The 13,634-nt window shown below is 34.3% G+C and overlaps 1 protein-coding gene across 1 annotated transcript in view; it reads right to left on the bottom strand.

Annotated features, from left to right (window-relative positions):
- Positions 1-358: 358 nt before the first annotated feature.
- Positions 359-13,634, bottom strand: part of LOC149568256 (DNAse I-like superfamily protein) — a 200,121-nt gene continuing 186,845 nt past the window's right edge. The window contains exons 7-9 of the mRNA XM_089821244.1: positions 1,353-1,439; positions 974-1,077; positions 359-864 (exon numbers count right to left, since the gene is read on the bottom strand). Coding sequence (XP_089677370.1) covers positions 794-864; positions 974-1,077; positions 1,353-1,439 — 262 coding nt within the window. The 3' untranslated portion in view covers positions 359-793. The remainder of the gene's footprint in view (positions 865-973; positions 1,078-1,352; positions 1,440-13,634) is intronic.

A 13,634-nucleotide genomic window follows, 5' to 3' on the forward strand; every position in this document is an offset into this window, starting at 1 on the left:
CAGTAACTGTGTATTAGAAAAATTAATTGTTTTTCCCTCCTTTTTAAACCATCAAAATAATTAGCTTAGAATTTTATATTTTAAAATCAATTAAAATCTCTAGGTAGTAAAATGAGCAGCTGCATGAAGCCACTACCTAGCTTCACAAATTTTTCCTATAGAAATCGAGTGGCCACTGCTAGCTAAAATAAGCTAAGCAATGGCATGAGAACATGCTGTAAATACTTTAAAACACTTATTTATGTTTACTATTAACTGCCATGCAACTCGTCTGATTTTCCTGAATGCAAACTATTTTTGATATGAATTACCAATAAACAATTTTTACCTTATTACAACGATCAAACTATTTCACTCGTAGTCCAAATAAGCTTGTAGAATTGAATCAAATGCTACCATGGGAAATTCAACAACAGGTATGTCAACTCAAATTCCATGTTTGTTTGGTTGACTTTAAGTTGATAAGAACAGCACATTACAACTGATAGCAAAGAAAGTTTGTGCAATGGCCAACAGAACATAAACTTATTAATAGAATGCTCTAAATCAATAAGGTTCTGAGGTCGAGACAGATTAGGAAAAAGCAATAAGGAGCCACACAGCCTGTAACATTTCAAACCCTCCAACCACATGTCCACTATAAGGTACAAGCAATGCAGGTAACAACATCCTAGACAGCCCTCAGTAGTTCTAAATCTCAAGAATAAGTGCTTGAATTCATCTGCTAAATACATGAAAACCAAATGAAGAAAAGTGAAACATATAATCTAAATTTCATCAACTCCATGGAAAACTAACTCTGATTTGTCTCTGGTATAGGAGATAGCTCCAATGATATTGGACAATGATCACTTCCAAGGAATCCTGCCAAAAACTTCACATTAATTGTCATACCGAACGATAAAACTTAAATAACAAGTAAATTAATTACTACATTCTAATACTCGAAATCACTGGAAATAATTTATATCACCTTCCATTTCAATGCCATGACCATGTATTTTGCTCGAGATGACACGGTCTTTAAATTTCTCTGACACTAGAAAATAGTCTATCCTCATCCGTTTGCCTCTATATCTGAAAAATGCACAGGATTTTTTTCAAAACTAATAGGTCAAAACTTGGGAGAAACTGTTCTTCTCCATTACAAAAGGATTAACAAGATCAAGGTGAGAAAAGCCCATTTAAAAGATTCATGTTCTTTGCCATGGTTAATGAATGCTAGGCACTTGAGCAGAAACTCAAGCTTTGGCACTCACACTGGTAAACTGAAAATGGAGTTCAGTGCAGCCACTGAAGGGGGGGAAAGCATTGTTAAATATATAGAAAACTTTGGGAAGAAAGAAATATACTTTCCAACTGGGTTCCCTGACCATGTATAACCACCATCTGTTTCTTGTTCTTTATGAAGCAACCTGTACGTATCCAGCAGCTTCCCCCTGTGAGAACAAGTTGTTAGCAAACCTAGATAATTTGTACATGGACTGTACAACAGAAACAGAAATCCCAGCCAACTCATTTAGACCTATATAGCTTTCAAAAATCCCAGAAATGTAATTTAAGTACAATGTCAAAGACAAGTCTATTTTGCGGAACTATGAATAAAGGGTTTATTATTTAATCGTGGTATATGATGATCATATTATAACTGTTTGTTGCACTACATTACATTTTAGGCATAAATTAATCTTAATTATGTGAGCCTTGCAATTTGAGCTGTTAGTGGACATTTAAGCACTTCTGTTCCTTTGGACATACTCTCCCAGTGAGGCAGATGTGTAAAGCAAATATTGTGGTCATCTGTGATGTTATCGTTCTTAACACCCACTGAATTTGTCGGTCCTCATTCTGGATGAGGTTCCGGTTTGGAGTTTGGTTTGCAGGTTTGATAAAAAAAAATTGAAGGGTTTGGGTTCATCCATATAAAAAACACTGATCAAATATCATCAAGAATATCATCACTGTGTAGTTCATGGTCATCATCAACACCAAGTGCAACAAAATAAGCAACTGAGTTGTCCAACTCAACATGCTTTAGATCGACATCTCACTCTTTTGTCTCCTGTTTCTTCTATTTGTTATCTTTGTGTGTCAGGAGCAGCAAGTTTGAATGCACATAGACAAAGTCCTCAACTTTCTTGGAGTGTGGTCTATTGCACTTTACCAGATGATGATAAACTAGCAACCTATCAAGATATTCAATTTTGAGATTAGAATTAAAAGTTATGAATAGAAAATTTAAATATAAATTCATCAATGAGAATCTTAAGAGTTAAGAACATACATGTGATGCAATTTTGATGGCAACAGGTTGTAGGTGCTGGTATGATTCTCCATGGAGGCACCCCCATTTGCATTAACCCTATGCATATCTCAAAAATCTTCATGACTAATATCAGCTATATTTGTAGGCTAGAGCCTACAACACAATGGTAAATTGTGAGCCTCTTATTTGGGAGGTCTTGGGTTCAAATCTACTCAAGCTTAAAGCATAATAATAATTAATTTTAATAAATAATCTATAGGCTTCGGCCCATTACCTATCCAAAAAAAGAATCATCTATACTTGCAAAACTCATGAATTCAGCCCTCACAATAGGTCATATGTTTTCGTAAAAGAGTCTAAAAAGGGTTGCCTTGTTTCCTTGAACAACTCAAAGATCTCTATATTGGGCAACTCTTTCTTTATTGTCGTTAAGGACCTGCTGACTATAGTACTTGGGATTCAATCAAAAAGAAAGGAGATGCAAAGAGTAGTCAGTTTATTCCATCTCTCCACCATGATTTTTTTAGTTCCCTAAAGAATGCTTCTTCGAGATCTTGCTCTTTGTCATTTATGATGCCTTTCATTTCCTCAATCATTCAGTGAATGCCATCACATACCAACCCAAGAAAGGCCTATCCATGTTAGCATATTGAATCATGTTCAATATTGGTTCAATAAGTTTCAAACTTTCAGGAGCTAGTGAAGACAATCCCACAAAGAGTCATCCAGTAACATGGCCTTAATGTTTGCTAGCCTTCTAGTGTCAAATTGCCTCCATACGTTCCAATTAGCACTGATTATCATTCTACACAATGCTTCACAAACCCTCACAAAGTGACTCAAAACAATTGTATCGGAGACAATATAGGTCTAAGCAACCTATTTCAAAATCAAAATAATAATAAATTAAAATATAGAACTTTCAAAAATTTATTGAAGCAAGAACATATTAAATAGCTTATCTTCAACAACTCCAATCTCGAGAAGTGACTAAATATGTCGTGTGACATATTATGATTGGTGATAAACATTTGGATCTCCTAGGCATTGGCATACATCTGTTTGATCCATCCAACTTTGTTCCCAATTTTTGCAACATTAGGTTGGTTAAGTAAACAACACAAGATGCCCAAAACTCTGTGAATAGCACTTTCAACCAATGACCTAGCAGCCCTATAGTTTTTGGCATTTCTGTTAAAACTTGAACAAAACTTTGAAAATCAACTTGTTCAAAGGCTTGGAAAACCATGTTGCAATTAATGAACTGCCTTTCACCTGCCATTCATGATTCACTACTGTCAAATACATTGCCCCTTTCCTGAACACTACAATAACAATGATCAAAGGGTGATTTTTTGCGATTTTTCATTCATCAATGACTATGAAAACACATGTTTCAATCCATGAATCCCTTGTTGTCTTCAAGGCATCCTCTACATGTTTCACCACTCTGTCCAATAAGGACTCACCTTCTCATTACCTGGTCCATTGAATCCCTCTGCAGCTTAATGTAACTTAATGTAATGTCTCCTATCCGGTCCTAGGATAATTGGGACTATTACCTTCTAATTTAAAAGACTCTCTCTATGAACCCATATATTATATCTGATTTATATGATGAAATAAATTTGCATTATATATATTTCAGTTCTCTACACACATAATATTCATATCCCTAAATTTATGAACCTGACTATAGAGAAATTGATCGGGCTGATTTGCATAGGTTTTATTCTTAAACAATATTAATACAATTTTCTGGTCTGAATTCTAAAACCTAGTTGATAATGGTAGAAATATTGTTGAGGGATTGCCTTGATTTACTCATCACTAGTTCTATAGGACTTACTTTGTAAAGTACTTCAGACAATGAGAGTAAATCAATCTCTAATATAATAAGGTTAAATAGGGAAAGATATAAAGATATCGTATGTATTATACTGATCTGAATATGATAGATATGATAGCCTACACTGTTCTTATAAGATGGACATATTTAAGTATGATCCTCTCTCTCTGATGTCTAGAAAATCTGATCTGATCTGGTAAGGATATTCTATTAAAAAGTTATGAAAATATGCCCTTGAATTGAGTTTTGTGGCTGCCTCCTTATATCTTGTTACAAATTATGTTCAAAAGACATGTCTCCATTCACACCCATTCTTCTTTCTTCATACTAATAGTTTCTTTGTTTAATTGTTGCCTTATATCAATAAATGTTAATCTGTTTATCAATGGCATGAAAAGGTGTAATTATTATTATTAATACTTCCCTCTAACTAAAACTTGTTGCCATGACTTTTGTCTCTAGAGGTGGTTGACCATTTGTTTCTTCTCTTCTATTTCACAGTGGTCTCATAAAAATACTCTTTTTGTATACTTCAGTGATAGTATGTTGATTGGGAGATATGTATGCTAAAGCTGATATGCTTGTTATTCTGATTGTCTCTTCTAATTGTTCTGTATTGTGTTCTTTTCCTTGGTAATATAATTCCTTGTGGCTACTCACAGTCAGACTAGTTTCTATTATCATTGTTTATGTTTGAACTGCATTGAAGGTTCTTGAGTTTTACATACGTTTACTGGAGAAAAATATTTTAACGTATGCATATATATATATGCTGACTGGAATCCATGTTTCTTCTTATCTTTCAATCTGTAATGCTGGTATCCTATACATTGCTGACTGTATTCTAGTCACCAATTGCATATAAAAAATTTCTCTTGTGTGCTCAGAACCGGGTTTTGATAGTTAATCCTTCCTGTGTTCTTGCGATAAATTCCCAAATATTATTTCCATTTATATTATAATGTGTCTCGGGTCCCACATATAATTATTAATTCATCCATTAAGGGGATCTGTTGGGTGGAAATTTTGCAACTGAGAGTTTGTTCAAAACCAATTGCAAAAGAGGTATACCAGCCACAGCGTATGATACCAAGTCTCTCTTACATTAAAGGGAAGGCTCCCCCTTCTCACCAGTAAGCAAGAAGTTGACATTTTGTAAGAGGTGTTACCATTATTCTTTCCTCTTTTCTTCTAGGAAAGAATCCACTTACCCATAGAGCAAGTAATGGGCAAGATTAAATCTCTAAACTACACTTCTATCTAATAGCTGAAAACAGTGATACCGATAAACCAACACCAACTCAAAGGTTGATCGAAAGCATATCGGTTTGGCTCTAAGTCCTATTTGTCTATTTTATAAGAAAAATCACTACCATTGGGGCACAGAGACTTCCAAAAGTAGATGATTTCTATTCTATAACTTATTTTTAGTTTTAATCTATTCTATAAGAAAAACCTCTACCATTGGGGCACAAAGACTTCTAAAAGTAGAGGAATTCTAACTATTTTTTGTGAATTTGAGATGGTAATACAAGCTACAGTCAAAGCTTCTAGGCTATGTATCACCACAATTGCTCCTAGTCAAACCTTGGGCTCCGATTGCTTCTTAACTCACTATAATCTATGATTAAACACACAATAATAACATGAATCAAAGACAATAGACACATATTACAGTCAAAGCTTGCAATTTGTGCTATAATAATAGCTTCCAGTCAAAGCTTTGAATCCAATTGCTTCTTTTTATTCACTTTTCTTCCAAATTGGTACTACACAATCAAAGTTATGCTTGCACAAGTTTGGAAGAGTTTTCTTGCATACAAATAAAGATGATTTTACAATGAGGGGGGCACTTCTTATATAGGGAAAGATGTGAGAGAAAGGAGGAAAAAGTGGGAGCAACTCAACCACTTTGACCTAGTCTAACTAAGAAAGAAGAATTATTGGATTACATGAGTTGGTGTTACATGCAATTGGATTACATGCAATCCATCTTTTGCATCTACAAATCTGGAAAACACTTGAAGAAAATGTTGAAACTGTTGATTTTGAATGAATCAATCATGTAGATTAACAACAAAAGCCTTATACTTCATGATGAGCATAAGATCAGAGATTCCTATAGTCTGCACCACTACATTATCTTTGATAAATTTCTAGTTGTCATTTGAAAACTGGATGTGATCAAGCTTTTTCTCATTCGAGTTGTTATGCATTCTCCTTTGAATATTAGCAGATTCTGGAGTCTCTAACACTTTGAAAACCTTCCCGATGGTGTCAGGATGTAAACTCGAAACAACTTTCCATCAGCACCTTTAGCTCTTTTTTTTGAAGCAAAGTGCTTGGCGCATTCCCACACAAACTCAAGTTCTTGGACAACCATTGGAAAAATGGAGACCAAATGAATTACTACTTCTTTTGATTCAAGGCACGCCTACTTTACTAGATGTCTTCGTTCTTTGAAGTTCTGACATATCTTGAAAAGTGCGTCGTAACAGGAAGATGAAAACATTTTCCAATAAGATTTGACCCACAAAAACTTTGGGATTTTGAGTGTGGATGACAGGTCTGTAAATAAACACAGTGTTCGTAGTATTGATTGGATACTCATGGAGCACATGTGATGGCTAGAAATGAACCAGAGTGTATATGTATTTAGATGGAAAGGGCAAAGTCAGACTTAGAAGGATAGATTACATGTGGGCAATGATGGGTTTTCATTTGTATGGCCAAGAATGCAAGCTAGGTGCATAGAGATACGTGCAAATGATGACTTTGGTATTTTAAAAAGTGACCTGACCAAAATCGGGTTCTCTAGAGGTAATTACATGTAGTAATTACTTGAGGTACACATGTAATCAGGTTCGGGGGATGTAATTGCATGTATAGGAAAACGGACGTAATATGCACTGAAATGGAAAGATGAAAGGTGCAAGGACATGGATGCACTTGCATTCTTGGGTAGAATTTCACAACTTCTTCCAAAAAAAGAAAAAAAAACAAGCATACAAGAAAACAAAAACATACCTCTTGCTATTAACTTGGACATGACAAACTTCAAGATGTTTTTCTACATGCAAACTTGTTTTTGGAGTGTGGGCGGATTTTAAAACATTTGCAATGAGAAAATTTCAACTTACTAAAAGAATAATTGCAAAAGATATGTGTTGATGTTTGGTAGCTTCATTTGGATAAACTATAAGATTGATACCACTACCATTGGAAAACATATAGTTTACCAACAATGCAATTATATTTGCAGCAATCCTCAAGAAATTCAACATGGTATCAGAGCAGGCTGCAAATGTAAGAGAATAAAAACTATTCAAACAAGAGATGTGTGGCAAATACATATAGACACAATCGTAGATCATTGCTAGTGACTATAGTTGCTGCTTAAACATGGAGGAAATTATTTTGGAACGTATTTATTGCTGCTTCAGATCGAGTATGTAGAAGATATGTAGAAGATCTTTGAATAAATTATAAGAACATACCGACTTTTTATTGAGTTGCACAGAAGAAAAAAAAAACTTGATCTATCGTCATTTATTATTATCCGCTGGTATGAGAGCTTGATTGAAGGCTGGAAGTTGTTGGTTGGGCATTAATAAATCATAGGAGCAAATAGCAAATATGATATACATCTGGTCGACAGATAGCAAAGTAATTCTATTCAGCCTCCAAAGTTAGTGTAGTATCTTGGATAAGAGCATACGATCCTATGGACATGCACAACTATCGACCCTTATACGGGGAAGATTATGAAATAAATAAGATGCATATAAAAGAGCCACAAATAAAAATATGTGGAGGGAAGATTTAGAAGTGAGAAAATTCGGGTGACACCTGTAGGTCTAACTTATAGCTGGAGAGGAATAGAAATTTGAATATAGTATTAAGCCATCAATGTGCTCATCGAATAAAGTATCAACATTTACAATGGGGAAAATCCATTCAGAAATCCATGTGGAATAAATATTAAAGAGGTGGAGGGAAACATAGTCCCTATGGACAGCCAAGCCTTCCAAAAAGAAAATGCAGATTCTGAAAAGTGAGTCTCGAAAATGTTAATGGAATATGAGGTAACATCCATACTAATACATTTATCTCAAGTGCCAAGTTATATCAGGGATCTATAAGGATGTTGGGCATCGACCCTATAAGGTAAGTATAGGTGGGTATATTTAATTATGACAAAAAATATGTTGTTTGGCTTCTCTACATCACCAATATATAATAGATACTTGTGAAGTAAATAAATAAATATGGAAACGTATATTAAGAATGATATTATCTATATAAAGTGTATATATATATATATATATATATATATATATATATATATATATATATATATATATATATATATATATATGAATTTATATAATTGAGAATTATAATGTGAATCATGAGAAATATAGTTATGTTACTGTGAGTAACAAACATGAGTTAAACTATTAGTGTTCTTATTTGAATTATAAATTTTGTTTGCCTTGATCTTTTCCTCATAGAATGTTATTACAGGAAGAGGGAGATAGAGATTTAGAGCGAGCCTGGCATTTCATTAGAGGCAACCTTGAAAGATAGGGAGCAGATAGAGGATATGATTCAGTGAACCTTCAGTGATCTCACTCATGTTGAGATGGATTCTCTAGTGATCAATAAACTGTAGCAATTAAGAAGACTATAGTTCATGAATATACCTCTTGATTATGTGATTTTAATGGGCCTACTCCCTGTGTACGTCATGAGGAAGTGACAACTTCCAAATGATTATCACTTGTATTTACAGAAGTTATTGAAAGTTGACAACCTTACAATAACTTAGTTCTCTATTATGATGGATATCTTACAATGTCTAGGAAGATCATGAAAGATTATACTTTCCATGGTGGATGTTCATATGGTAAGCATTATGAGAATGCGCGTGCACATTCCTTATAAGCATTTGAGTACATGGTGAATGTTATGTAAATTAATGTTCAAGAGGCCATTACACAAAGTACTTGGTGAATATCAAATAAGTTGACATTCAGGAGGCCATTACTCAATTTTGGTGAATATCTTGCAACTCAACATTCATGAGGCCATTGCTCAAAGAGTACGCGGTGAATGTCAAATGAGTTGACATTTTGGAGGCCATTACTCCCAATATCTTTATATTACATTGAGGTAATATATGGTCATGCATTTATCCTCCCTAGCTAAGAGGGAGTGTTGATGTTTGGTAACTTCAATTGGTTAAACTATGAGACCAAAGTAAAAAAAAATATATATATATATATATATATGAAATATTATATTATTAAATAAGCATTTGTTATTATATTAATTACATAATAATGGATAGACATGTCTCTTCCTTAATATAAATAAGAGTGATATCGCTACCATTGGAAAACATACACTTTACCAACAATGCAATTATATTTGGAGTGGTCCTCAGGAAATTCAACAATATGACATGCTTTTGAACAAATGGACAAAAATAAGCCAAAAAAATGCAACATAATAGCAAAGCAAACAAAAAATATAAGAAAAGTTGAAATCTTATACTTACTTGGAGCTCAACGAGTCAAGTGTGGAGGAAAGAAAAGTTGAAATGAACAAGACTTTTCAAAAATCGGGTTCTCCAAGTGCAAATGCATGCAACAACTAAGAGCCTTTGAAAAGTTCAAACTTTCAATGATAGACCAAGATGTTTGTTACAATCTTCTTTCTTCCCATGTTTTTGGTGCAATTGAATTTAGGAAGCCCAATAACATGGGTGTTTTGACTTGCAATCTCCAAAATGTGGTCTCCAAACTTACATGTAAAACGTTTTTGCAAAATACATGTATTTGGGCATTTTGATGCAAAAACATGCTTGAGAAATGCAATAACTTGAGGCGTTTTTGCTTGCTTTGCTGAAAAATGTGAATTCTAAATGCATTTACAAGCATTCGAACTCCAAAATGCCTCCAAATGCAAACACAAGGGCTAGAAATGCAATTTTCTGGGCATTTTTTGTCAAAACGTGGCTTTGAAATGCATATATATTGGTTGATTTTTACTTGTGAATGAAAAAACATCTTCCCCAAATGCAAAAATGTGGCTCTGTAATGCAAAAACATGGATGAAAATCCAATTTTCTGGGCATTTTTAGTGAAAACGTGGCCAAAAAATGGAAGTATTTGAGCCATTTTTGACTTAGGAAAGCAAAAATGGGTTCCTCAAATTATTTGCATGAGTTGGAATGGTGAAATTGGACCCTATAGATGATTTTACATGTAAATAATGCATTCATATGATGGCTGGAAGTGCAAATTGCACTCATGGAGACATTGCGTGTAATGTTTGAAAAGAATTGCATGTTGGGTGCAAATCGCACTCTTCCAACCCTCTTACATAATTTAAATATGCATAAAATAATATGTCTTTCGCATTTTTGGCTTTGGAGTGCAAAAACGGGGTCTTGGGGGGTGATTACATGAGTTTTGAATGTAAAATTGAATTCTCCAAGACTTGTTGCATATAAAATTCATTGGTTTGAAGTACATTTACATGTATTAAAGTGCAAAATAGCACTCTCCATAGGGCATTACTTATAACATGTTTGGCTGGAAGTGCATTTACATGCAAATTGTGCTCTTGAAGGCTCGTTGCATATTTAAAAGTGCACTTTTTTATTTGCCCAAGTCCACAACTTGGCTTCCTAGAGAAAATTGCACTCTCCAAGTCCATTACATATTTAAAATGACTTGCCTTAGCATTCTTTTTCATTCAAGTGCAAAATCACACTCTATAAATCTAATTGCATGTTTTATTTTTGGCTTCAAGTGCAAATTGCACTCTCCAAGAGCATTTGCATGTGTCAAAAATATGCTTTGACTTTACATGCATTTGGGTTGGACAAGGTAAATCTCATTCTCTAGATGCATTTGCATATTTTAGTCATTTGCATTTGCATGCAAGAGGTAAATCTCATTCTCTAGATGCATTTGCATGACACATTTCAAAAAAAGACATGTTATTGTGTTGGACAATTTAAGTCATATTTAACACATGTCTAATTGATTATTGAGCAAATATCACTTAAAGGGATCAAATATGATACTTACACTATATATTTTATATATCATGTGCAAATATGATTCAAAAAGTAATATTTAACATAGATGTTCTAAAATAAAACATAAAGTAAAACTCAACATTAAATTAGAGCTATATAGTGATAAAGTCACTTAAGTGAAAAATTAAATAGCAACTCAACATAAAAATATAACATAAAGTGCACTATAGTCACTTAAGTGAAAAATTTAAGTGATAGAGCAACTTAAAAACATAACATAGCCAATTTAAGTTATATTTTTCAAAAAAGTGAATGTCAACATTAAAATATAACTTTGATATTTTAAATATGCGACTGTGCCTGCTTGGAGAGTCCACTTTTTGGGAACTTAAATGGTCATATCTTCTGACTTCTAAGTCTGATTAAGCCCTAAGGTATACTGAATCGAAGGAAAACCGAAAGCAAGAGATTAGAAAAAAACAAAAAGACTAAAAGCAACTAAACACACTCAAAAATGCAAGAAAGAATGTTGAAAGATTCAAAAATCAAACACAAGCTTAATGAAATGAAAAACGAAAAGGACTTGACGAAAGCCTTCAGTAAAAGGATTCATTATGCAAATTGGGGTCGATTGGTTGATCAATGTTGGTCAATTAAATAATAAATTATCTCAAAGAAATGTGAAAATAAGTTGAAAAAAGTTATGTATTGTTACCTACATTTTGTGGACGATCAAACAGAGTATCGTTATCTACATTTTGTGGACGATCAAACAGAGTCTTATGGAGGTTGAAGTAAAGATCAAAAAAAGAAGGATGAGGTCTATAACAATCTGAATCAGAGGGGAAATAATTTCAATCGTTTTTATGATCAAAATAATAGAGATTAGAGAGGAAGAGGACAAGGATTAGGAAGAGGCTTTTGTGGAACATGTTTTCACCACGAGGAAGGTCATAGGGCATATGAGTGTCCTCAACACCAAGCAAGAACAAATAGGAGAACTAAAGGTCGGGCCAGAGTTGCACATGTCGATGAAAATGCCAAATCATCGCATTCTAAAGATACTGAAAGAGGAGAACTCTTAGTTAATTGAAGAGTCCTGTTGTGTGGTGATAATGAACCAAAGAAAAGGAGGAGCTTGTTTTGCACAAGGTGTAAGTGTGAAGATAAGTGTTGTGATGTGATTATCGATAGTGGAAGCATTGGCAATTTGGTGTCAAAGGAGATGGTCACAAAGTTAAAGCTCAAGAGGTAGAAACACCCATGCCCATACTAGATTGCCTAGGTGCAGGATGACCACAAGGTCATGGTCACTAAACAATGCCTAGTGAAGTTCAAGATGGAGGGCTACCATGATGAGGTACTATGTGACAACATACCTATGGATGCATGTCATATGTTGTTGGGTAATTGTGGCAGTTTGACAAGCATGATGTATATGACGGTTGTGTGAATACATATTCCCTTACAAAGGATTGAGTGTGACATAAGCTAAAGCCATTGAAGGACATAGAAGAAAAGGTATATAGTACTGCCAAAGTAAGTTTTGTTGATGAAAGAAAGTTCTTAGAAGGTATGATACATAAGCATATGTGATTTTTTATTATTCCAAAAGAGAGTAAAGAAGTAGAAGATGTACCTACAAATGTCATAGATTTTTTGAATGAATTTACGGATATTGTATCCAATAATGTGCCTGATTGATTACCACCAATAAGGAAGATCAGGCATTAGATGGACTTGATTCTAAAAGCCAATTTACCAAATAAGGTGGCACACAGAATGACACCAGCAGAAAGTAAAGAGTTGAATAGACAAGTACAAGAGTTGTTGTAGAAGGGGTTGATTCGAGAGAATCTAAGTCCATGTGTTGTACTAACAATATTAGCACCAAAGAAAAATGGAGAATGGGGAATGTGTACAGATTTTAAGATCACCAACAAGTGTCGTCAGTAGAAACTATGTAGCCGACAGGTTCATGTTGTCAGTAAAGATTTTGTAGCTAACGGGTAGATTAGTATTGTTATGTAGCTTACGAACCCCTTCGGGAAGGTTCGGCGGGAAGTATATATAGACCCTCCGGGGAACTATTGTAATCATCTTATGAGGCATAATGTAATGTCTCTAGCATATGCGAATAATACAAGGAGTTTTGTTGTTCTTATCTATTGTCTGTGTGCATTAATCTATTTACCCCATACGGTAGACATTTGGCACCGTTGCCCGATGGACCTAAAATAAAGGTTGAGGAATGAAGACTAATGCCAAATCAGTTAAACCAAAAGTAAGAACAAGCTGAAGGAAAAAGATGAAATCCGTATAGCTCAAGGAAATTTAATTTTGGCGCAACAGGCCATACACAAACGGAGGTTTCAACAGGTTGTTGACGGACGCCGAACCGCTGAGGAATTGTTGGAGGAGACTCGATAGCGGGTGGAATTGGTGGAAGAAGCAAGGGAGGAATT

The sequence above is a fragment of the Cupressus sempervirens genome, chromosome 3, assembly GCF_028749045.1.
Source record: "Cupressus sempervirens isolate cs-2001-9-10 chromosome 3, ASM2874904v1, whole genome shotgun sequence".
In the NCBI taxonomy this organism is placed as follows: domain Eukaryota; kingdom Viridiplantae; phylum Streptophyta; class Pinopsida; order Cupressales; family Cupressaceae; genus Cupressus; species Cupressus sempervirens.